We start from the raw sequence: 27,455 nt of genomic DNA, 5'->3' as shown, positions 1-27,455 counted from the left end.
TTGGAAGCTGAAGACTCAGACGAGTCACAGGGATGTTAGGAAGTATTTCTTCAGTCATAGAGTCGTCAGGAAGTGGAATAGCCTAGCAAGTGACGTAGTGGAGGCAGGAGCCATATATAGCTTTAAGACGAGGTATGATAAAGCTCATGGAGCAGGGTGAGGGAGGACCCAGTAGCGGTCAGAGAAGAGGCGGGGCAAGGAGCTGAGTCTCGACTCCTGCAACCACAATTAGGTGAGTACAATTAGGTGAGTACACACACACACACACACACACACACACACACACACACACATCAACCAGATAACTGCTGCAGCACATGGGCGCCTGACAAACCTGAGAATAGCGTTCCGATACCTCAGTAAGGAATCGTTGAAGACTTTGTACACCGTGTACGTCAGCCCCATACTGGAATATACAGCACCAGTTGGGAACCCACACCTGGTCAGGCACGTCAAGAAATTAGAGAAAGTGCAAAGGTTTGTAACAAGGCTAGTTCCAGAGCTAAGGGGACTGTCTTACGAAAAAAGGTTAAGGGAAATCGGCCTGACGACACTGGAGGACAGGTGGGTCAGGGAAGACATGATAACGACATACAAAATACTGCGAGGAATAGATAAGGTGGACAGAGACAGGATGTTCCAGAGATGGGACACAGAAACAAGGGGTCACAATTAGAAGTTGAAGACTCAGATGAGTCAAAGAGATGTTAGGAAGTAATTCTTCAGTCACAGAGTTGTCAGGAAGTGGAATAGTCTGGCGAGTGATGTAGTGGAGGCAGGAGCTATGCATAGTTTTAAGACGAAGTATGATAAAGCTCATGGAATAGGGAGAGAGAGAGGACCTGGTAGCGATCAGTGAAGAGGCGGGGCCAGGAGCTGGGTGAATTCAACTAGGTTAGTACACACACACACACACACACATACACACACACACACACACACACACACACACACACTCACACACACACACACACACACACACACACACACACACACACACACACACACAAGTGGAGGGAGAAGCAGGAAGGCCAGGACGAATGAAGCCAAACTACAAGAAAGGGGACTACACAGGAATGAGGAACTACCTGAACGAGGTTCAGTGGGACAGAGAACTGGCAGGGAAGCCAGTTAATGAGATGATGGAGTATGTAGCAACAAAATGCAAGGAGGCTGAGGAGAGGTTTGTACCCAAGGGTAACAGGAGTAATGAAAAAGCGAGGATGAGCCCATGGTTTACCCAAAGGTGCAGGGAGGCAAAAACCAAGTGTGCTAGGGAATGGCAGAAATATAGAAGGCAAAGGACCCAGGAGAATAAGGAGAACAGTCGTAGAGCCAGAAACGAATATGCACAGATAAGAAGGGAGGCCCAAAGACAATATGAAAATGACATAGCAGCGAAAGCCAAATCTGACCCGAAACTGTTGTACAGCCACATCAGGAGGAAAACAACAGTCAAGGACCAGGTAATCAGGCTAAGGAAGGAAGGAGGAGAGACAACAAGAAATGACCGTGAAGTATGTGAAGAACTCAACAAGAGATTCAAAGAAGTGTTCACAGAGGAGACAGAAGGGACTCCAGAAAGACGGAGAGGTGGGGCACACCACCAAGTGCTGGACACAGTGCACACAACCGAGGAAGAAGTGAAGAGGCTTCTGAGTGAGCTAGATACCTCAAAAGCAATGGGGCCAGATAACATCTCCCCATGGGTATTGAGAGAGGGAGCAGAGGCGCTATGTGTACCCCTAACAACAATATTCAATACATCTATCGAAACAGGGAGATTGCCTGAGGCATGGAAGACAGCAAATGTAGTCCCAATCTTTAAAAAAGGAGACAGACATGAAGCATTAAACTACAGACCAGTGTCACTGACATGTATAGTATGCAAAATCATGGAGAAGATTATCAGGAGAAGAGTGGTGGAACACCTAGAAAGGAACGATCTCATCAACAGCAGCCAACATGGTTTCAGGGACGGGAAATCCTGTGTCACAAACCTACTGGAGTTCTATGACATGGTGACAGCAGTAAGACAAGAGAGAGAGGGGTGGGGGGATTGCATTTTCTTGGACTGCAAGAAGGCGTTTGACACAGTTCCACACAAGAGATTGGTGCAAAAACTGGAGGACCAAGCAGGGATAACAGGGAAGGCACTACAATGGATCAGGGAATACTTGTCAGGAAGACAGCAGCGAGTCATGGTACGTGGCGAGGTGTCAGAGTGGGCACCTGTGACCAGCGGGGTCCCGCAGGGGTCAGTCCTAGGACCAGTGCTGTTTCTGGTATTTGTGAACGACATGACGGAAGGAATAGACTCTGAGGTGTCCCTGTTTGCAGATGACGTGAAGTTGATGAGAAGAATTCACTCGATCGAAGACCAGGCAGAACTATAAAGGGATCTGGACAGGCTGCAGACCTGGTCCAGCAATTGGCTCCTGGAGTTCAATCCCACCAAGTGCAAAGTCATGAAGATCGGGGAAGGGCAAAGAAGGCCGCAGACGGAGTACAGTCTAGGGGGTCAGAGACTACAAACCTCACTCAAGGAAAAAGATCTTGGGGTGAGTATAACACCAGGCACATCTGAAGCGCACATCAACCAAATAACTGCTGCAGCATATGGGCGCCTAGCAAACCTCAGAACAGCATTCCGACATCTTAATAAGGAATCGTTCAGGACCCTGTACACCGTGTACGTTAGGCCCATATTGGAGTATGCGGCACCAGTTTGGAACCCACACCTAGCCAAGCACGTGAAGAAACTAGAGAAAGTGCAAAGGTTCGCAACAAGACTAGTCCCAGAGCTAAGAGGTATGTCCTACGAGGAGAGGTTAAGGGAAATCAACCTGATGACACTGGAGGACAGGAGAGATAGGGGGGACATGATAACGACATACAAAATACTGAGAGGAATTGACAAGGTGGACAAAGACAGGATGTTCCAGAGATTGGACACAGTAACAAGGGGACACAGTTGGAAGCTGAAGACACAGATGAATCACAGGGATGTTAGGAAGTATTTCTTCAGCCACAGAGTAGTCAGTAAGTGGAATAGTTTGGGAAGCGATGTAGTGGAGGCAGGATCCATACATAGCTTTAAGCAGATGTATGATAAAGCTCACGGCTCAGGGAGAGTGACCTAGTAGCGATCAGTGAAGAGGCGGGGCCAGGAGCTCGGACTCGACCCCCGCAACCTCAACTAGGTGAGTACTAGGTGAGTACACACACACACACACATCAACCAGATAACTGCTGCAGCACATGGGCGCAACCTCAACTAGGTGAGTACAACTAGGTGAGTACACACACACATATACACACACACACACACACACACGCATACACCACAGTATGGGACCCACACCAGGTCAAGCATATCAAGAAATTAGAGAAATTGCAAAGGTTTGCAGCAAGACTAGTCACGGACATAAAGGGCATGTCCTACAAGGAGAGGTTAAGGGAAATCGACCTAACAACACTGGAAGACAGGACGGATAGGTAGGACATGATAACGACATATAAAATACTGAGAATTGACAAGGTGGATAGGGACAGGATGTTTCGGAGATGGGACACAGAAACAAGGGGTCACGACTGGAAACTGAAGACTCACATAAGTCACAGGGATGTTAGGAAGTATTTCTTCAATCATAGAATTGTCAGAAAGTGGAATAATCTGGATAAAAATGTAGTGGAGGCAGGATCCATACAAAGTTTCAAGAAGAGATACGATGAAGCTCATAGAGCAGGGAGTGAGTAGACCTAGTAGCTGCCAGTGAGTATACACACATACACACACATACACATACACACCTCATTGGAAGAGTGACCAGGTACCCAGCATTGGGAGAGTGACCAGGTACCCAGTACTAGAAGAGTGACCAAGTACCTACCACTGGAAGGATGACCAAATACTCAGCACTGAGAGATGACGGGAAGGAGGAATGAGGTAAGAGCAGAAGTAAAACAGTAAGAGAAGGGGGGTAGATAAAAGAAGAACTTTGTATAAATATTACGATATAACCAGTAGGTATAGATAAGAGGAACAGCTAGGAAACTGTTCAAGACACATAAATCCGGAGGAAAGGAACTGGCAAGAGAAAAGGGGGAAGACCTTTTTCTTTAGTGTCTTAAAGCGGCCAAAGGAAGGACTGTTCGAAATTTTCTGTATAATTATGGGCTTAATGCATGCACAACTAAATGTGACCCATCACTATACAAACATTACATAATGCTGAAATAAAATTATTATAATTATTATAACTAATGATGATATATACATACATATATATATATATATATATATATATATATATATATATATATATATATAGGATGGGGTCCACCTCTGGTGTAAATTGTGGGACCCATAGCCTCGGAGAAGTGGATAAAAAGGCTTCAAGGAAGAATATTTGGATTTCTTCCTGAAGCATATATATACATATATATATATATACATATATATATATATATATATACATATATATATATATACATATATATATATATATACATATATATATATATATACATATATATATATATATATATATATATATATATATATATATATATATATATATATATATATATATATATATACATATATATGTCGTGCCGAATATGTAAAACTGGTCAATTAGCAAGAACTCATTTAAAATTAAGTCCTTTCTAAAATTTTCTCTTATACGTTTAAAGATATATTTTTTTCATTAATGTTAATGTAAAATTTTTTAATTTTGCTCCACAAGAATCTTAGAAAACTTACCTAACCTTATCATAACAAGAACAATTTATTTTAGCCTAACCCAACTAAATATATTTTAGATTTGCTTACAATAATTTAATACTAAACAAACACAGTGAAATATATTTTTTTCGTTAGGTTCAGAATGATTTTGGCGAAATTATTGCATACACAAATTTTCGCTTGTCCTATATGGCAAGATGAGCATTGCTGTTTAAGCCAAGATAGCAACTTCTGCCTATTCGGCACGACATATATATATATATATATATATGTCGTGCCGAATAGGCAGAATTTGAGATCTTGGCTTAAATAACAACGCTCATCTTGCCATATAGGACAAGCGAAAATTTGTGTATGCAATAATTTCTCCAACTCTGAGCCTAACGAAAAAAATATACTTCACTGTGTTTGTTAAGTATTAAATTATTGTAAACAAATCTAAAATATATTTAGTTGGGTTAGGCTAAAATAAATTGCTCTTGTTGTAATAAGGTTAGGTAAGTTTTCTAAGATTCTTTTGGTGCAAAATTATAAATTTTTTACATTAACATTAATGAAAAAAATATATCTTTAAAAGTATAAGAGAAAATTTTAGAAAGGACTTAATTTTAAATGAGTTCTTGCTAATTGACCAGTGTTACATAGTCGGCACGACATATATATATATATATATATATATATATATATATATATATATATATATATATATATATATATATATATATATATATATATATATATATATATATATATATATATATATATATATAAGTAGTCATAATTTCTACAGGGGGGGTGTATCCGGTTTAGGGGCCTTCTACAGGGCGGTGTATCCGGTTTAAGGGCCTTCTACAGGGCGGTGTATCCGGTTTAGGCCTTCTACAGGGCGGTGTATCCGGTCTAGGACCATCGGCTTAAGGGTCACCTTTTCACACCTAGGTGTTACTTCCGGTTTTGACCATGACCTCGCCCTCGAGACTACCTCACCCTTGACCCCCCCAACCAATACCCCCATCCACGACCCCCCCCCCCTTCGCGACCCTTCCGTCGCGCCGCGCGCCCGCCCGCGCGCCCGCCCGCGCCCTTCGCGACCCCCCGCCGCGCGCCCCGCCCGCGCGCCCCGCCCGCGCGCCCGCCCGCGCCCTTCGCGACCCCCGCCCGCGCCTTCTTCTGCGCCTTCTGCAGCGTCGTCCGGATCGCCCCCGCGCCTCGAATTTTTTTCCGATTTTTTTCGAATTTTTTTTGAATTTCATTTTCTTGTGCTCTCCATCTCCTCGGATCAAGTTTTTAAGGTTCCCCCTCTCACTTTCACCCCCATCCCAAAATTTCTCGATATTACCAAGTTTTTGGATTCCCCCCTATGGGGGTTTCGAAAGTCTCCATCTCCTCAGATCAAATTTTTAAGGTTCCCCCTCCCACTTTCACCCCCCAATCCCAAAAATTTCTCGATAATACAAGTTTTGGATTCCCCCCTATGGGGGTTTTGAATTTCTTATGATCACCTCGGATCAAGTTTTTTGGATTCCTCCCTATGGGGTTTTCGAAATTCTCCATCTCCTTGGATCAAATTTTTGGGTACCCCTCTCACTTTCACTCCAACCCCAAAATTTCTCGATAATACCAAGACTCCATCTCCTCGGATCAAATTTTCTCGACAATACCATGACTCCATCTCCTCGGATCAAGTTTTTTGGATCCCCCCTATGGGGTTTTCGAAATTCTCCATCTCCTTGGATCAAGTTTTTTGGATTCCCCCTATGGGGTTTTCGAAATTCCTCGGATCAAGTTTTTGGAATCCCCCCTCTGGGTATAAGCATTCAAAATAGACTCCTCCTATGGGGGCATGCTTACTACAGGTCTAAACATCTTCCCCTTATTATTTTAAAATGAACTAAAAGTTTCCTCTCATTAAGTTAAATGAACTAAAAAAGCGTGTTTACTCGGCGGTCAGTGACGTCACGTGTTGACCCAGCACACAGGTTGAATCTTGTATACCCTTTTAATTAATAAGGGGACATAGCAGTGACGTCACGCGCACACAGGCTGAATCTTGTGGATCCTTTTAGTTCATTAAAGTTAATAAGGGGACACAGTACATCAGAAAGGCACATTTTTTCGTTAATACACACAATTTCTTTACAACACAAGTCTAGACATTTTTTAACTATTTCATCTCAGGTCACTCCCCACGAAGTAACCTCCCCCCCCACCCTCCCAAACCCTCACACTCCAACCAACACCTCACAATTTTCACTCATAACCCCAATTTTTCTCGTATTAACCCTTTTTGTTCATTAAAGTTAATAAGGGGACACAGTACATCAGAAAGTCACCACATCGCTTACATCCACTTTCGTTAAATTCACTACTCACAATTTTACATATTACGAAGTTAAATACGCACTTTTACTTTGAACATCTTCAAAACACTCATAAATCATTTGAATACTCACAAAAAATACCTTTATACATTTCCAAACAACACTGAAATACTCCAAAAACATCATTCGAACACCCCCAAATCACCTCTGAATACTCCCAGAACACCTTCATAAGTACTCTTGCACATCATTTGAACACCTTCATAAGTACTCTCATAATCATTTGTACACCTTCAAAAAACACCTTTGAATACTCACATAAACACCTTTGAACACCTTCAAAGCACTCTTGAACACCCTCAAAAACACCTTTTGAATAACCTCAAAACACCTTTGAACACCTTCAAAACACCCTTGAACACCTTCAAAACACCCTTGATCACCTTCAAAAAGCATTTGAACACCTTCAAAACACCCTTGAACACCTTCAAAAACAACATTTGAACACACTCAAAACACCTCAAAACACCTTTGAACATTTCCAAAACACTATTTGAGTACTCCCAAATAAGATTTGACATCTCTAATTTATCTGCACTTACACATTTCATTAAATTACAACTCATCCCTCAGTCTCCAGACTAGGCATTTTCTCGTTTTTACCCTTTTAGTTCATTAAAGTTATTAAGGGGACACAATACATCAGAAAAAAAGTCACAAAAACTAACTCAAACACTTTACTTTGAACACCCCCAAAAACACTCTCATAATCATTTGAATACTCACATAAACACCCTTGAACACCTTCAAAACACCTTTGAATATCGTTTTTAAACTAATTTCATCACAACCCACTTATATCATCTTTTTTCGGTAACTCTAATTCGACTACACTACCCTCATCAATTACCAACAAATTTTACTCGTTTTAACTAATGTCATCACTGTAACCAAGATTTTCACAAAAAAAAAACTCTATGACACCTAACACACACGCACACACACCCCACAACACCCACAATTTTTCTCGTTTTAACCCTTTTAGTTCATTAAAGTTAATAAGGGGACACAGTACATCAGAAAGTCACAACAACAACATCCACAACCCACAATTTTTTCTCGTTTTAGCTAATTTCATCAGAAAAAGTCCCAACAACAACCCACTTATAACATCTTTTTTCGGTATCTCTAGTTTGACAACAACACCCACAACACCCACATCCCACAACACCCATGAACATTTCCAAAACACTATTTGAGTACTCCCAATTACACCACTGATTACTACTAAAACACCGCTGAATTCAATCAAAACACCCTTCAACACCTTCAAACACTCTTGAACACCTTCAAAACACTCTTGAACACTTTCAAAAACACCTTTGAACATTTCCAATCAACACTGAAACACTTCCAAAAAACACAATTTGAGTACTCCCAATTACACCACTGATTACTACTAAAACACCGCTGAATTCAATCAAAACACCCTTCAACACCTTCAAACACCCTTGAACACACTCAAAACAGCCTTCAACACCTTCAAAACACCTTTGAACACATTCAAAACACTCTCATAATCATTTGAACACACTCAAAACACCTTTGAATAACCTCAAAACACCTTTGAACACCTTCAAAACACCCTTGAACACCCTTGATCACCTTCAAAAAAACAACATTTGAACACACTCAAAACACCTTTGAATACTCACATAAACACCCTTGAACACCTTCAAAACACCTTTGAATAACCTCAAAACACCTTTGAACACCTTCAAAACACCCTTGAACACCTTCAAAACACCCTTGATGACCTTCAAAAAAACAACATTTGAACACACTCAAAACACCTTTGAACACCTTTGAACATTTCCAAACAACACTGAAACACTTCCAAAAACACCATTTGAGTACTCCAAAATACACCACTGAATACTAAAACACCACTGAATACACTCAAAACACCACCAAAATCACCATAAACTAAGATCAACACCCACATCCCACAACACCCACAACCCACAACACCCACAATTTTTTCTCGTTTTATCTAATTTCATCAGAAAGTCACAACACCCACACCCCCCATTTTTTCTCGTTTTAACCCTTTTAGTTCATTAAAGTTAATAAGGGGCCACACTACATCAGAAAAAGTCACAAAAACAACCCACTTATAACGTCTTTTCGGTATCTCTAGTTCGACAACAACACCCACATCCCACATCACCCACATCCCACATCCCACACACACACACAGACACACACACACACACACATCCCTAACCTAGCCTAACCTAACCTAACTTATCCTAACATAACCTAACCTAACCTAACCTAACCTAACCTAACCTAACCTAACCTAACTTATCCTAACCTAGCCTAACCTAACCTAACCTAACCTTACCTAACTTATCCTAACCTAACCTAACTTAGCCTAACCTAACCTAACTTAACCTAACCTAACCTAACCTAACCGAACCTACCCTAACCTAACCTTACCTAACATAACCTAACCTAGCCTAACCTAACCTAACTTAACCTAACCCAACCTAACCTAACCTAACCTAGCCTAACCTAACTTAACCTAACCTAACCTAACCTACCCTAACCTAACTTATCCTAACCTAACCTAACCTATCTTAACCTTACCTAACCTAACCTAGCCGAACCTATCCTAACCTAACCTAAAATATATTAGAACACTTCCAAAATACATTAGAGTACTCCAGAATTACTTTGAACGACTCCATTTTTTTGGATATTTCCAAATTAGTTTTGAAAACTTTATCGTAAAATCGAACATTATTTTCTTGTTGGTAAACACACTCAATGGTAGAAATATTTACTCGATTTCCGAATAGAAACACTTTCCTCGCTCTGAGAGACTCATTGTGGGTCACCCCTTCCCCCCCCCCAACACCACTGGGGTAATGCGGTTCACACCCAAGGTAGATTTAAGATAATCATGAACACCTGCGCCAACTCAGGACAGACAGACGCCATGAAATGCGGGTAACATCCAAGGTAGAAAATCATCTCTTTCCAGACCAACTGTCTATCCTAACCTAACCTAACCTAACCTAACCTAATTCCTAACCTAACCTAACCTCACCTAACCGAACCTAACCTAATTCCATCAATCACCTCTATCCTAACCTAACCTAACCTAACCTAACCCAACCTAACTCCATCAAACACCTCTATCCTAACCTAACCTAACCTATCCTAACCTAACCTAACTCCATCAAACACCTCGAATACTACCTAACTTAACCTAACCTAACCTTACCTAACCTACCGAACCTAACCTAACCTAACCTAACCTATCCTAACCTGTCCCAACCTAACCTAACCTATCCTAACCTAACCTAACCTAACCTAACCTAACCTAACTTATCCTAACCTAACCTATCCTAACCTAAGCTAAACACTGACTAACTTTGAACCAACTCTGAACACCACTGATCTTCTTCAAAAAATGCTCTGCACATCATTTGAACACCTTCAAAAAAACACCATCAAACACCTCCGAATACTCCCAAAAAAACACTACTGATTACTACCAAATCACCACTGAATACTACCAATCACCGTCAAAATCACCAGAAACTAAGTTTAACATCACCATCTAACATCCTTTTTATAGAAATCCCCTCAAATCACTATAACCAAGAACTCCCTCCCCATTTGGCGTATAAAAAAAAAGCATGAACACAAACCTAATATGCAAACACTTAGTACATGATCACCATCAACTGAAAACATATCTTATACACACACATAATATAAGACAATCACCAACTACAATCACCCATGTTCACTTACCTCAAAATCACTAATATCACAGAAAACAATCATTTTTATAAACATTTCACACACACACACACAAAAAAAAAAAATAATATTTGACAATATCTAAGCGCACTCACCTCACTACCACCAACACACGATGTCTCACCTCACAGGACCGACGAGCTCACCTCCAGTGACGTCACACTCCCATTGTGTTACTTGGTGGTTGGTAACATCACACCTAACCCCCCTTGTTTCAACCTGTTGTACCCTACATTATCTAAGAACACTATATCCAAGACGATTACCAGATTTTATGATCCCCATCACCAAGATCACAGAAAACACACATTTTTATAATTATTCACACAAAAATCACGATCACCAATTCCATATCATGTTTACCGTCATCTATCAACACTAATCACCAAGATCACCAAAAAAAATCTAAGATCATGCATCTCAAAACTACTATGATCACTGAAAACACTTATTTTTAAACATTCGCACAAAAATAAGACATACACAAAAAATACCACAACACTTCCACCAACATCTATAACATAACATGAGCACTATAACATATCACTATCACAAAAAAAAATAATACACAGACACCCACATATTATACATTTCAATTGCAAATTTAAGACATGAGACATACACACCAAATCTAAGACATTCACCTCCAACTAAGACATACACATCACCCCTAAAACTTCCTTCCTTATTCATTCTGTATATCTCCTAGAGCTGTTTTAACCCCGACGGATCCACCACGACGTAGGAGCCAGAGTGTAGTAGGTGGTGTTGGGTTAGGTTAGGTTAGGTTAGGTTAGGTTAGGTTAGGTTAGGTTAGGTTAGGTAGTATTCGAGGTGTTTGATGGAGTTAGGTTAGGTTAGGATAGGTTAGGTTAGGTTAGGATAGAGGTGTTTGATGGAGTTAGGTTGGGTTAGGTTAGGTTAGGTTAGGATAGAGGTGATTGATGGAATTAGGTTAGGTTCGGTTAGGTGAGGTTAGGTTAGGTTAGGAATTAGGTTAGGTTAGGTTAGGTTAGGTTAGGATAGACAGTTGGTCTGGAAAGAGATGATTTTCTACCTTGGATGTTACCCGCATTTCATGGCGTCTGTCTGTCCTGAGTTGGCGCAGGTGTTCATGATTATCTTAAATCTACCTTGGGTGTGAACCACATTACCCCAGTGGTGTTGGGGGGGGGGGGAAGGGGTGACCCACAATGAGTCTCTCAGAGCGAGGAAAGTGTTTCTATTCGGAAATTGAGTAAATATTTCTACCATTGAGTGTGTTTACCAACAAGAAAATAATGTTCGATTTTACGATAAAGTTTTCAAAACTAATTTGGAAATATCCAAAAAAATGGAGTCGTTCAAAGTAATTCTGGAGTACTCTAATGTATTTTGGAAGTGTTCTAATATATTTTAGGTTAGGTTAGGATAGGTTCGGCTAGGTTAGGTTAGGTAAGGTTAAGATAGGTTAGGTTAGGTTAGGATAAGTTAGGTTAGGGTAGGTTAGGTTAGGTTAGGTTAAGTTAGGTTAGGCTAGGTTAGGTTAGGTTAGGTTGGGTTAGGTTAAGTTAGGTTAGGTTAGGCTAGGTTAGGTTATGTTAGGTAAGGTTAGGTTAGGGTAGGTTCGGTTAGGTTAGGTTAGGTTAGGTTAAGTTAGGTTAGGTTAGGCTAGGTTAGGTTAGGTTAGGATAAGTTAGGTAAGGTTAGGTTAGGTTAGGTTAGGCTAGGTTAGGATAAGTTAGGTTAGGTTAGGTTAGGTTAGGTTAGGTTAGGTTAGGTTAGGTTATGTTAGGATAAGTTAGGTTAGGTTAGGCTAGGTTAGGGATGTGTGTGTGTGTGTGTGTCTGTGTGTGTGTGTGGGATGTGGGATGTGGGTGATGTGGGATGTGGGTGTTGTGTTTATGTGAGTATTCAAAGGTGTTTTTTGAAGGTGTACAAATGATTATGAGAGTACTGATGAAGGTGTTCAAATGATGTGCAAGAGTACTTATGAAGGTGTTCTGGGAGTATTCAGAGGTGATTTGGGGGTGTTCGAATGATGTTTTTGGAGTATTTCAGTGTTGTTTGGAAATGTATAAAGGTATTTTTTGTGAGTATTCAAATGATTTATGAGTGTTTTGAAGATGTTCAAAGTAAAAGTGCGTATTTAACTTCGTAATATGTAAAATTGTGAGTAGTGAATTTAACGAAAGTGGATGTAAGCGATGTGGTGACTTTCTGATGTACTGTGTCCCCTTATTAACTTTAATGAACAAAAAGGGTTAATACGAGAAAAATTGGGGTTATGAGTGAAAATTGTGAGGTGTTGGTTGGAGTGTGAGGGTTTGGGAGGGTGGGGGGGGAGGTTACTTCGTGGGGAGTGACCTGAGATGAAATAGTTAAAAAATGTCTAGACTTGTGTTGTAAAGAAATTGTGTGTATTAACGAAAAAATGTGCCTTTCTGATGTACTGTGTCCCCTTATTAACTTTAATGAACTAAAAGGATCCACAAGATTCAGCCTGTGTGCGCGTGACGTCACTGCTATGTCCCCTTATTAATTAAAAGGGTATACAAGATTCAACCTGTGTGCTGGGTCAACACGTGACGTCACTGACCGCCGAGTAAACACGCTTTTTTAGTTCATTTAACTTAATGAGAGGAAACTTTTAGTTCATTTTAAAATAATAAGGGGAAGATGTTTAGACCTGTAGTAAGCATGCCCCCATAGGAGGAGTCTATTTTGAATGCTTATACCCAGAGGGGGGATTCCAAAAACTTGATCCGAGGAATTTCGAAAACCCCATAGGGGGGAATCCAAAAAACTTGATCCAAGGAGATGGAGAATTTCGAAAACCCCATAGGGGGGATCCAAAAAACTTGATCCGAGGAGATGGAGTCATGGTATTGTCGAGAAAATTTGATCCGAGGAGATGGAGTCTTGTATTATCGAGAAATTTTGGGGTTGGAGTGAAAGTGAGAGGGGTACCCAAAAATTTGATCCAAGGAGATGGAGAATTTCGAAAACCCCATAGGGAGGAATCCAAAAAACTTGATCCGAGGTGATCATAAGAAATTCAAAACCCCCATAGGGGGGAATCCAAAACTTGTATTATCGAGAAATTTTTGGGATTGGGGGGTGAAAGTGGGAGGGGGAACCTTAAAAATTTGATCTGAGGAGATGGAGACTTTCGAAACCCCCATAGGGGGGAATCCAAAAACTTGGTAATATCGAGAAATTTTGGGATGGGGGTGAAAGTGAGAGGGGGAACCTTAAAAACTTGATCCGAGGAGATGGAGAGCACAAGAAAATGAAATTCAAAAAAAATTCGAAAAAAATCGGAAAAAAATTCGAGGCGCGGGGGCGATCCGGACGACGCTGCAGAAGGCGCAGAAGAAGGCGCGGGCGGGGGTCGCGAAGGGCGCGGGCGGGCGCGCGGGCGGGGCGCGCGGGCGGGGCGCGTGGCGGGGGGTCGCGAAGGGCGCGGGCGGGCGCGCGGGCGGGCGCGCGGCGCGACGGAAGGGTCGCGAAGGGGGGGGGGTCGTGGATGGGGGTATTGGTTTGGGGGGTCAAGGGTGAGGTAGTCTCGAGGGCGAGGTCATGGTCAAAACCGGAAGTAACACCTAGGTGTGAAAAGGTGACCCTCCAGCCGCTGGTCCTAGACCGGATACACCGCCCTGTAGAAGGCCTAAACCGGATACACCGCCCTGTAGAAGGCCCTTAAACCGGATACACCGCCCTGTAGAAGGCCCCTAAACCGGATACACCCCCCTGTAGAAATTATGACTACTTATATATATAATATATATAATATATAATATATATAATATATATATATATATAATAAATATATATATAATATATATATATATATATATATATATATATATATATATATATATGCAATAAAATCACAGTAAACAGGTGATTTCAGAATATGCAAAACAACCACTCTGAAAGAATAGAGAAATTCCAAGCGATTTCGTGACTACTCACATTATCAAGGAATTTTTTATTATTTTTTTATTATCACACTGGCCGATTCCCACCAAGGCAGGGTGGCCCGAAAAAGAAAAACTTTCACCATCATTCACTCCATCACTGTCTTGCCAGAAGGGTGCTTTACACTACAGTTTTTAAACTGCAACATTAACACCCCTCCTTCAGAGTGCAGGCACTGTACTTCCCATCTCCGGGACTCAAGTCCGGCCTGCCGGTTTCCCTGAATCCCTTCATAAATGTTACTTTGCTCACACTCCAACAGCACGTCAAGTATTAAAAACCATTTGTCTCCATTCACTCCTATCAAACACGCTCACACATGCCTGCTGGAAGTCCAAGCCCCTCGCACACAAAACCTCCTTTACCCCCTCCCTCCAACCCTTCCTAGGCCGACCCCTACCCCGCCTTCCTTCCACTACAGACTGATACACTCTTGAAGTCATTCTGTTTCGCTCCATTCTCTCTACATGTCCGAACCACCTCAACAACCCTTCCTCAGCCCTCTGGACAACAGTTTTGGTAATCCCGCACCTCCTCCTAACTTCCAAACTACGAATTCTCTGCATTTTATTCACACCACACATTGCCCTCAGACATGACATCTCCACTGCCTCCAGCCTTCTCCTCGCTGCAACATTCATCACCCATGCTTCACACCCATATAAGAGCGTTGGTAAAACTATACTCTCATACATTCCCCTCTTTGCCTCCAAGGACAAAGTTCTTTGTCTCCACAGACTCCTAAGTGCACCACTCACTCTTTTTCCCTCATCAATTCTATGATTCACCTCATCTTTCATAAACCCATCCGCTGACACGTCCACTCCCAAATATCTGAATACGTTCACCTCCTCCATACTCTCTCCCTCCAATCTGATATTCAATCTTTCATCACCTAATCTTTTTGTTATCCTCATAACCTTACTCTTTCCTGTATTCACCTTTAATTTTCTTCTTTTGCACACCCTACCAAATTCATCCACCAATCTCTGCAGCTTCTCTTCAGAATCTCCCAAGAGCACAGTGTCATCAGCAAAGAGCAGCTGTGACAACTCCCACTTTGTGTGTGATTCTTTATCTTTTAACTCCACGCCTCTTGCCAAGACCCTCGCATTTACTTCTCTTACAACCCCATCTATAAATATATTAAACAACCACGGTGACATCACACATCCTTGTCTAAGGCCTACTTTTACTGGGAAAAAATTTCCCTCTTTCCTACATACTCTAACTTGAGCCTCACTATCCTCGTAAAAACTCTTCACTGCTTTCAGTAACCTACCTCCTACACCATACACTTGCAACATCTGCCACATTGCCCCCCTATCCACCCTGTCATACGCCTTTTCCAAATCCATAAATGCCACAAAGACCTCTTTAGCCTTATCTAAATACTGTTCACTTATATGTTTCACTGTAAACACCTGGTCCACACACCCCCTACCTTTCCTAAAGCCTCCTTGTTCATCTGCTATCCTATTCTCCGTCTTACTCTTAATTCTTTCAATTATAACTCTACCATACACTTTACCAGGTACACTCAACAGACTTATCCCCCTATAATTTTTGCACTCTCTTTTATCCCCTTTGCCTTTATACAAAGGAACTATGCATGCTCTCTGCCAATCCCTAGGTACCTTACCGTCTTCCATACATTTATTAAATAATTGCACCAACCACTCCAAAACTATATCCCCACCTGCTTTTAACATTTCTATCTTTATCCCATCAATCCCGGCTGCCTTACCCCCTTTCATTTTACCTACTGCCTCACGAACTTCCCCCACACTCACAACTGGCTCTTCCTCACTCCTACAAGATGTTATTCCTCCTTGCCCTATACACGAAATCACAGCTTCCCTATCTTCATCAACATTTAACAATTCCTCAAAATATTCCCTCCATCTTCCCAATACCTCTAACTCTCCATTTAATAACTCTCCTCTCCTATTTTTAACTGACAAATGAAAGTAAAGCATCCAAGGAAGCTATATAAGGGGTCTGGCCAGCACCTCACTATCAGATCCCACAACGGTTAAACACCTGACGCGCGCCGACCCAACTTGGATAGGTCCTTTGCACAACTCACCCCACAAACTATTCCACCCAAGAAAATTTAAAAATTATTTGTCCAGTGTATTATTTAATTCTTCCCAAATTCTATTAATTATAAATGGATCTAATTTATATAAACCAAAGGAAATATTCATATTATTGTCAAAACTGCTTTTTATGAAACAAGATTCAATTATATTCCTGTCGACCATGGACTTGCTTGATACTATTTTCTCAACTTTTTGAAAATCAATTGGATGGTTAAAATCTCTTACATGAATAAATAGAGCATTGGAATCTTGTCCAGTTCTAATGCTATATTTATGTTGTTTTAATCTTAGTTCGAGATTTTTACCAGTTTGACCGTAATAAACTTTATCGCAAATTTTACAAGGAATCTTATAGACATCCATCAGCATTTTGGGGGGAATTCTTTATCAAAAGTTTTTTTACTGTATCAAGATTTTTGAATACAACTTTAATATTAAAAGTCTTAAGAAGAGAAGGCATATCAACCAAGTTTTCATGGTAAGGGAGAACCAACATATTTTTAGTTGAATAAGGCTGGTTGTCCCTTTTTGGATTGTAAAAAGTATTTCTAGCAACTTTAAAAGATTTATCAATTACATTTCTTGGGTATTTTAAATCATTACCTATTTCATAAATTTTGGATATTTCCTAATCTATGAACTCAGGACTACAAATTCGTAAAGCTCTCAAAAACATTGATGAGAAAACAGACAGTTTGACTCTATCTTGATGCGAGGAATAATAGTGGACATAGGAACAGTTATTTGTAGGTTTTCTGTAAATTTTAAATTTGAATTCATTATTACCCTTAATAATTAAAACATCTAGAAAAGGCAATGAGTTATTTTCTTCAAACTCAACGGTAAAGTTTATAGAATGGGCTAAACTATTTAATTTTCCTAGGAAATGGTGTATATCTACATTTTTGGGCATAAGACACAAAATATCATCAACATATCTGAACCATTTAGCTCTATTAGGGAGGATTGTGTTAAGTAACCTTGTTTCAAAAAATTCCATGTATAGGTTACTAAGAACAGGTGAAAGAGGATTTCCCATTGCCATACCAAACTTCTGAGTGTAAAACTTATCATTAAATACAAAATTTGCATCAACAATGCAAAGTTTAATAAGTTTAATGATAGTAGGAACTGGCAATGGTAAATCATAGTTAACGAGTTCTTCAGATAAGAAACTTAATAAATCATCAACAGGAACTTTCATAAACAAGGAAGTAACATCAAAACTAACCATGTTAAAATCATTTAAGTCAGTCAAGGAGCTTAATTTATCAACCAAGTCTATGTTGTTTTTAACATTAAAGTTAGAAATTTTGCCAACAATAGGGCTCAAAATATCAACAAGCCATTTGGATAATTTATATGAAACTGACCCTATGGAGCTAATAATTGGTCTGACTGGATTCCCTGGTTTGTGTGTTTTTATTAGTCCATACATGTAAGGCAGAGATGGATTAGTGGAAGTAAATTGTTTGACTAATTCATCTTTGCCTTTCAGTAGAAGTTTTATTGTTTTATTGAAATTGCTGTTAACGGCTTCTAGGGGATTTTTCCTAAGTTTAGAATAGGTTTCAGTATCATCTAAGAGATTATTCATTTTTTCTTGGTAATCATTTTCTTTAATAATTACTATTGCATTTATTTTGTCTGCTTTAGTAAGGCGCAAATTTTTATTGTTATTAAGTGTATCATAAGACTTAAAGAATCTTTGAGGGCAATTGGGAATGTTTGGTTTTAACATAGAGCTACATACCATTCCTTTACTAATATTAATTTCATCATCAGTTTGGTATGGCAATGGGAAATCCTCTTTCACCTGTTCTTAGTAACCTATACTTGGAATTTTTTGAAACAAGGTTACTTAACACAATCCTCCCTAATAGAGCTAAATGGTTCAGATATGTTGATGATATTTTGTGTCTTATGCCCAAAAATGTAGATATACACCATTTCCTAGGAAAATTAAATAGCTTATCCCATTCTATAAACTTTACCGTTGAGTTTGAAGAAAATAACTCATTGCCTTTTCTAGATGTTTTAATTATTAAGGGTAATAATGAATTCAAATTTAAAATTTACAGAAAACCTACAAATAACTGTTCCTATGTCCACTATTATTCCTCGCATCAAGATAGAGTCAAACTGTCTGTTTTCTCATCAATGTTTTTGAGAGCTTTACGAATTTGTAGTCCTGAGTTCATAGATGAGGAAATATCCAAAATTTATGAAATAGGTAATGATTTAAAATACCCAAGAAATGTAATTGATAAATCTTTTAAAGTTGCTAGAAATACTTTTTACAATCCAAAAAGGGACAACCAGCCTTATTCAACTAAAAATATGTTGTTTCTCCCTTACCATGAAAACTTGGTTGATATGCCTTCTCTTCTTAAGACTTTTAATATTAAAGTTGTATTCAAAAATCTTGATACAGTAAAAAAAACTTTTGATAAAGAATTCCCCCCAAAATGCTGATGGATGTGTCTATAAGATTCCTTGTAAAATTTGCGATAAAGTTTATTACGGTCAAACTGGTAAAAATCTCGAACTAAGATTAAAACAACATAAATATAGTATTAGAATTGGACGAGATTCCAATGCTCTATTTATTCATGTAAGAGATTTTTAAACATCCAATTGATTTTCAAAAAGTTGAGAAAATAGTATCAAGCAAGTCCATGGTCGACAGGAATATAATTGAATCTTGTTTCATAAAAAGCAGTTTTGACAATAATATGAATATTTCCTTTGGTTTATATAAATTAGATCCATTTATAATTAATAGAATTTGGGAAGAATTTAATAATACACTGGACAAATAATTTTTAAATTTTCTTGGGTAGAATAGTTTGTGGGGTGAGTTGTGCAAAGGACCTATCCAAATTGGGTCGGCGCGCGTCAGGTGTTTAACCGTTGTGGGATCTGATAGTGAGGTGCTGGCCAGACCCCTTATATAGCTTCCTTGGATGCTTTACTTTCATAGTTCCTTGATAATGTGAGTAGTCACGAAAGCGCTTGGAATTTCTCTATTCTTTCAGATTGGTTGTTTTGCATATATATATATATATATATATATATATATATATATATATATATATATATATATATATATATATATATATATATATATATATATATATATATATATATATATATATATGTATATATATATATGCAATAAGATCACAGTAAACAGGTGATTTCAAAATATGCAAAACAACCACTCTGAAAGAATAGAGAAATTCCAAGCGCTTTCGTGACTACTCACATTATCAGTCACGAAAGCGCTTGGAATTTCTCTATTCTTTCAGAGTGGTTGTTTTGCATATATATATATGTATGTATTATTGTACCCACGAAACGAGTGGTATTGATCAATAACAACACTTCACTGGACAAGGAGTCGAACCCTTGCTGCTTTGGCCCGCCTTGTGATGAGCGAAAAATCATGACGCTTTAGACCACTAGATCACACAATCCTTAACAATGGCGCTAGACGTTAATTTTGAAAACAAAGTTGCTCAGGAAGATAGTACTCAGACTGTGGGATCGCTCACTCAAGTTCACAAGATCTTCAGATCAAACCCATAAATTGAAGTCTTCTTCCTTTTTTTTAAATTTTGCTCATATTTCCACCTTTTTTTCAATATCGTATTATTATTATTATTTATTTATTATCAGTATTATAATTATTATTTATTTGTTATTGTAAATATTTTAATTTTTATTAATAACATTATTATTATTATTATTATTATTATTATTATTATTTTTATTATTATTATTATTATTGTTTCTGTTATTATGATTATTATTGCTACTTATTATTATTATTATTATTAATATTATTATTATTAATGATATTATTATTATTATTATTATTATTATTATTATTATTATTATTATTATTATTATTATTATGTTAATATTATTATTATTACAATAATTAATATTATTTCTTATTATTTTTAATTATTGTTAGGATTATTATTATTACACATACACACGAAGAAGCAAATAACTTTTGTTATGTACTATCTTAGACGCAAATTTAGTTTTAAAGAGGCTAAGAATATTTAAGAATATTTAAGTTGTTGTGTATACGTGTCAGGCTGATGCAACACTGACAGCAAGACTCATCATAGAGAAGATAAAGAAATACAAAAAATTAATAATGAAATGCATCAGGTAGCAGTGCAGAACTTACATAGACAAGGGAGTTAAAACTTTTAACCTTCCTAACTTCATTTGTCTCAACAAAATTAGTAAGAACATGACTGTAAATCTGCACTAAGTTATGAAATTATCGTTGAACAATAAACCAAATAATGTAGTAAAACCAGGTGGTATTGAATTTTTGGATTCATAGAATTTTGAAGGACTTAATGATTTACAAATTCCTTAAACATCTGTGGGTCATCATATGACTAAGACCTGATTGAGAAAACACATGTCGTGTTTCCTGAGGAACCTTATAACTGCCCACCTAAAACATCGCCACAAAGGTTAAAATAACAAATGTAATGTAATCTTTTTAGACAGTCATAATAGTCTCTACTGCTGTTCATAGATAACTGTTTGCAGAGTAACTCAGTTTAACCCGTAAACAGTCCAAGCAGATCTACGTTCACATGTGTAGTGCTACAAAAGTAGATCTACTTTTTTTTTTTACATATTTTCAAATATAACAAAAAAAAAAGTAGATCAAAGTTTTTTTACACATTTTCAAATGTAAAAAAACAAAAACATAAAGAAGATCTACTTTTTTTTACATGCTTTCAAATGTTGAAAAAAACGTATATATACGTTTGGACCGTTTACGGGTTAATATTTACTACTTTTATGTAGACGAATAAAGTTAGGAAGTTAAAACAGAAGACTCTTACGCCACAAACACAATGGTGTCCACGACAAGTGCAAGAAAATTACCATGGTCTGTTAAAATACCTTCATTAACATCTAATGACATCTAATACTTGGAGAGGAATTAGTTTGGTCTTCTTACTACTACTGCTAACACTACTTATATTACTATTATTACTACCAGGATACTCCTTGGTCACATAATCAACTCTCCTCTCAGTAAACTGACTGCTCTGAGATGTTCAAGAACTAACCTCATATAGACGAAAAGGCACAAAAGGTGGCCTGGTGGTCTGGTGGCTAAAGCTCCCGCTTCACACACGGAGGGCCCGGGTTCGATTCCCGGCGGGTGGAAATTCCGACACGTTTCCTTACACCTATTGTCCTGTTCACCTAGCAGCAAATAGGTACCTGGGTGTTAGTCGACTGGTGTGGGTCGCATCCTGGGGGACAAGATTAAGGACCCCAATGGAAATAAGTTAGACAGTCCTCGATGACGCACTGACTTTCTTGGGTTATCCTGGGTGGCTAACCCTCCGGGGTTAAAAATCCGAACGAAATCTTAAGGGAAGGGAGCCAGTATACATACAAGAGTGATGCGAGGCTGGGAAGGGAACAACGAGAGGAGGCATTAGTGCATCTGTAGAGGTAGTGGTAGTGGTGCAATAGTGGCAGAGGTGGCAAAATGAAGGGAGTAGTGGTATTGTTGTTGTAGATTCACCGGTATAATCGCCCGCTCAGGGCCTTTACCAAGAGGAGGCCCGGCCTTCGCTCCCTGTCGTGGGAGTCTCAGACCAATGCCTGCCATGGGAGGAGGTACAAGTGCCTCCTCGCCTTCCGGGACTAGCTGTCCCCAGGCCTAGCCCCATTCCCCGCCCCCATCGGGCTCGGAGAGAGAAGATAGATACCTTGAGCTGCCACAAACCCTCCCACATGGGAGTAGTGGTAGTGACACAAGAGTCAGAGGCAATAGTAGTAGTGACTACTATTACTACTAGTAGTAATAATAATAATAATAATAGAAGTAATAGTAATAGTAGTAGTAGTGGAGGTAGGCAAGAACAAGAAAAAAAAAGGGAGCACTGAAGGAGAGTTGATGGCCTATTAGGTTAAATAAAAAAAAAACGGTGGTATAAACACAGGATAGAACTCAACTAGGAAGAAGAAAGCAAAAATGTCAAGGAACAGATGCATATCGTAAGCAGTTCTTTGCAAAGTGAGAATTGATGCTCAGTCAGTATTTCCAGTCACTTCAAAGACTGTGTCTGCTGATTTACCTGTCACCACCTGGAGCGTCCATGGTACTAATGACTTCATTATACGATAGTTGTTACTGTTAGCAATTATCTTCAATTTATTTCCAGTTAAAGGCTTTATTACTGCAATCTTAACTAATAACTTACTAAAAAAAAGTGCTTTATTTATTGCACAATTACTGCCGCAATTGATTAATACTCCTTAAATCTAATTACTGATAATATGCAATAAATTGATTCAATGTATAATAACCCAGAGCTGTGATGACCCCCGGGGCACGTGTGTGAATTTATGTTAATGATATTCATCAATAGTGTTAATTATCGAAAACGCACAATACCGTGACTGGAATAATACACAAATAACCCGCGCACAGGAGAGAGAAGCTTACGACGACGTTTCAGTCCAACTTGGGCCATTTGCAAAGTCAAAATCAAAGACAAAATGTGATTTTATAATTGGTCCAAGTAGGACCGTAACGTGCGGGTTACTTGTGTATTAATAATGTTATTAGTTGTCACTGCTGTTTACACTAATTCTAAACATATTTTCAGCACTGTATGATTTAGTCTGTGCAATGACTACATAAATGTGTTATTATCATTGACAAATGCTCAGAATCTAATGATTTTTAAAGTTTATTAGTTCTTTATTTAATATTCTTGTTATACGAATAAGTTACTTTGTGTATTTAAGGCTACCTCACCTGCATGGAGTTGTAGGGGTCGAGTCTTAGTTCCTGGCCTTGACTCTCCGCTGACTGCTGTTGGGTTCGGTCTTATGCGATATTTCATCACTTGTCCTTAACTTGGCCTCCTGGAGAACATGCATAATCAACCACTTTCCTCTCTCCTCCTGCCTCACTTTCCTCCTGATTTTATTGTTATTTCTTTTCTCTGCTTTCCTTATCATCTGCACTTCCTGGTTACCTAAGAGCATTTATCCAAGGGTCTTTTTTTCATTCCTCCTCTCTTCCTTCTGTCTTTGCCTCTTTTTTCCTTCACTTCATCTCCTTTACTTCCTTCCTCAGCTCCCTTACATCACTCGTGTTTCTGAGGTAGCTATTTTCTCTCCTGTTTATTTTCCTTCTTTGCGTTTTCTTTTGTCTCCTTGCAACGATGACTAAAGTTTCTTTCCCACTTTTTCATTTTATGTTCGAATCCAGCAATCATTAGTTCCTTCTCCATCCACACACATCTCGTTTTATCTTATCATCTCCTCCTTTTCAGTTTGAATTTTGGTTTTCCATCTCATTTTTCGAGTTTCAGCCAACCGGGTACAATAACCTCCTCCGACTGCAGCTTGTAACAGTGTATAGTGTGACAGCCTGTGATATTGTATACGACTGATACAATGACTTCAGCCTGTGATATTGTATATGACTGATACGATGACTGCAGCTTGTGATGTTGTATATGACTGATGCAATGACTGCAGCTTGTGATATTGTATATGACTGATGCAATGACTGCAGCTAGTGATGTTGTATATGACTGATGCAATGACTGCAGCTTGTGATATTGTATATGACTGATGCAATGACTGCAGCTTGTGATATTGTATATGACTGATACGATGACTGCAGCTTGTGATATTGTATACGACTGATACAATGACTGCAGCTTGTGATATTGTATACGACTGATACAATGACTTTAGCCTGTGATATTGTATACGACTGATACAATGACTTCAGCCTGTGATATTGTATACGACTGATACAATGACTTCAGCCTGTGATATTGTATACGACTGATACGATGACTGCAGCTTGTGATATTGTATATGACTGATACAATGACTGCAGCTTGTGATATTGTATATGACTGATACAATGAATGCAGCTTGTGATATCGGGTAAAAGTTTACATATGATAACCTGCGAATGGATATTAAGATTTTTTCATTTCCTGACCGCTAATTTAACTGCACTGTGAACTTAACCCTCACTCTGCGTTTTTAAAATTGTGTGCATTAAGACGCAGATGACAGGAATTATGGAATCAGGGGATACCTTTCTCATTCAGCTACGATCGAAATATAACTAGTTCTTTTAGTCTCTTCACTTCTTTTATATACGTTCTTCTAGCATTTTTATATTGTCCTTGTCCTTCCCTTGTCAATATATTGTCATCCATTCCGTAGACTCCTCGAAGTATCTTGTTGGATTGTGATTAAGGTTCATTTGGATTCTTCTTCTTCTAGTGGCTTAATATATAGCTCATTTAACCTTCCTTTATAACTCATATGTCTCGGCTTCATAACTTGTCTAATGGCAAGTTTATAAAGATATCGTGTCATTTTATGTACCTACTTTGCCTTCTGCTTCACGGTGACTCTGCATACTCTTGGATAAGTCCTTTGCATGCGGTGTTTATCATGCTAAATGGTTCCTTGCTTAAATTCCTGAAGATGTGCTTACGTTTGATAGGCTTAAAGACGTTGTTATTGCTGTTTAGTCTATATTTAACTTTGTGTATATTTGTGTGCGTGCTCGTGTATATACTCATTATGTACATGTCTGTATTTGTGTCTTTGTATATGTATATGTGCATCTGCTTGGATGTGCATACATGGGTAAATGCTTCATAGTTTTTTAGAAAATTTTATTATTAAGAATGTTTATAACATGTGCCATAAATTATTGTAGTCCCTGTCGAATTAGAGTTTGCATAATTTGATTTAAATCATCAGAGAATGGCCATGACGAGAAGTCAATTTGCAAAAACTTACTAAATATTTCAGGAAAATGAGTGACAATTACCGTCGAGCTGGAATGTTTTAATTTGGACTATTGACCAGGAGAGTTAGAAAGCCAGGATAACCCATGAAAGCCAGGCCGTGTAGCTTATTCCCACTGTAGACTAAAGTTTCGATAACTAACTAACGTTATTGCGGTGACTTCAAAATTATTGCTCAAATCATAATGAAGTTTTGAATTCAAGATTATCTCACAGTATTATAAAGCAGGTAATTGTATGCAGATTTACTTGACAACTTAATAATGTCTGTATTAGTTATCCGCCATAACCACACTTTTTTTCTTCTTACTATTTTTAAGTGAAGAATACCATAAACTCTTTTCCAATTTATACATTTACTAACCAAACCATACATTTACTAATTTTGAAAAGTGAAAATGTTACTGTGGAAGACTGACCGTGTTTACCAGGAAGCTGTATAATCTGTTGATAATCTTGTTTGGAGTTTCTTACGTGTTTTTCAAAAACAAATTTGCGTGCCCCAAGTTGAGTGTACCCTACAGCGACTATACATTTGTTGTTCCACCTGCGATAATAATACTTGCTGAGGCGTCCCAGCACTGGCACCCATACAGTGATATATGTCTTATACCCATACTTAAGAGGTGTAACAAAAAGTTTACGTTCGTAGTAAATAGCTTACGTTCGTAGTAAATAGTTTACGTTTGTAGTAAATAGTTTTATGTTCTTAGCACCCATACAGTGATATATGCCTTATATATATACTTTAGAGGTGTAACAAAAAGTTTACGTTCGTAGTAAATAGTTAACGTTCGTAATAATTAGTTTACGTTTGTAGTAAATAGTTTTGTTCGTAGCAAAGACCTTATGTCCGTAGCGAATAGTTTTATGTTCGTAGCAAATAGTTTATATTCATAACAAATAGGTCATGCTCGTAGCAAATACTTTATGTTCTCGGCAATAGTTTATGTTCGTCAGCAGTAGCAAGCCACGAGGATAATAACTTACTGCAATCCTAGTTAAACGAGTCTTAGTACATGGAGTTACAGTTGAACATTACCGTTTAGCAGCAGCGAGTAGGTGATGGTGAGGAACAGTGTCTTGCCCATAGCGGTGGGGATGATGGAATGTGTCTGACTCCTTGTGTCTAACAGACATAACTCTGACTCTCAGTCTCCTCCCAGGCCACACAAGTCACTTTAACCGCTTCTGCGCAGTGTTCACTTCCACGCTCTGTTACATCACCTGCTCTGGCCAAGCCAGAAGCTGCCTTAATATTAACTCTCATCGTTCATTATCTGTAAACAACGAAACATCCCCTAGAAGTGATAGACCACTAATTTCTGAAGCCACATTAAACGTGTCATTGCCTATTTGATTGGACCTTAGTTCCTTGCTGTTTAAGGTTGCTGTATTAACATCTTTAACCGGCACTATATCTCTCCTTAACAAATCCGGTAGATGGTGCGAGGCTCTAAATTCGAATAATGCTAGGCCATATTATGGCCGAAGAATGCTCAACATCTGTAATATCTTGTAATAATGAACATCCAGATCCTTACGATGGAGACAAATGGTATAAAATATCGACACAAAGTAAAAAAAAAAAAGACATAAATGGAGGATCGTATTATGC

At 38.6% G+C, this 27,455-nt stretch overlaps 1 protein-coding gene across 1 annotated transcript in view; it reads right to left on the bottom strand.

Annotated features, from left to right (window-relative positions):
- LOC128694519 (uncharacterized) overlaps positions 1–26,986 on the bottom strand; it is a 52,781-nt gene extending 25,795 nt beyond the window's left edge. Inside the window, exon 1 of the mRNA XM_070097841.1 lies at positions 26,880–26,986. Within this exon, the coding sequence (XP_069953942.1) occupies positions 26,880–26,928 (49 nt within the window). The 5' untranslated portion in view covers positions 26,929–26,986. The remainder of the gene's footprint in view (positions 1–26,879) is intronic.
- Between the last annotated feature and the right edge of the window lie 469 nt (positions 26,987–27,455).

Source organism: Cherax quadricarinatus, chromosome 60 (genome assembly GCF_038502225.1).
Source record: "Cherax quadricarinatus isolate ZL_2023a chromosome 60, ASM3850222v1, whole genome shotgun sequence".
Lineage (NCBI taxonomy): Eukaryota > Metazoa > Arthropoda > Malacostraca > Decapoda > Parastacidae > Cherax > Cherax quadricarinatus.
Note: the sequence above shows the minus strand (reverse complement) of the source record. Positions and strands in the feature narration are given on the sequence as shown.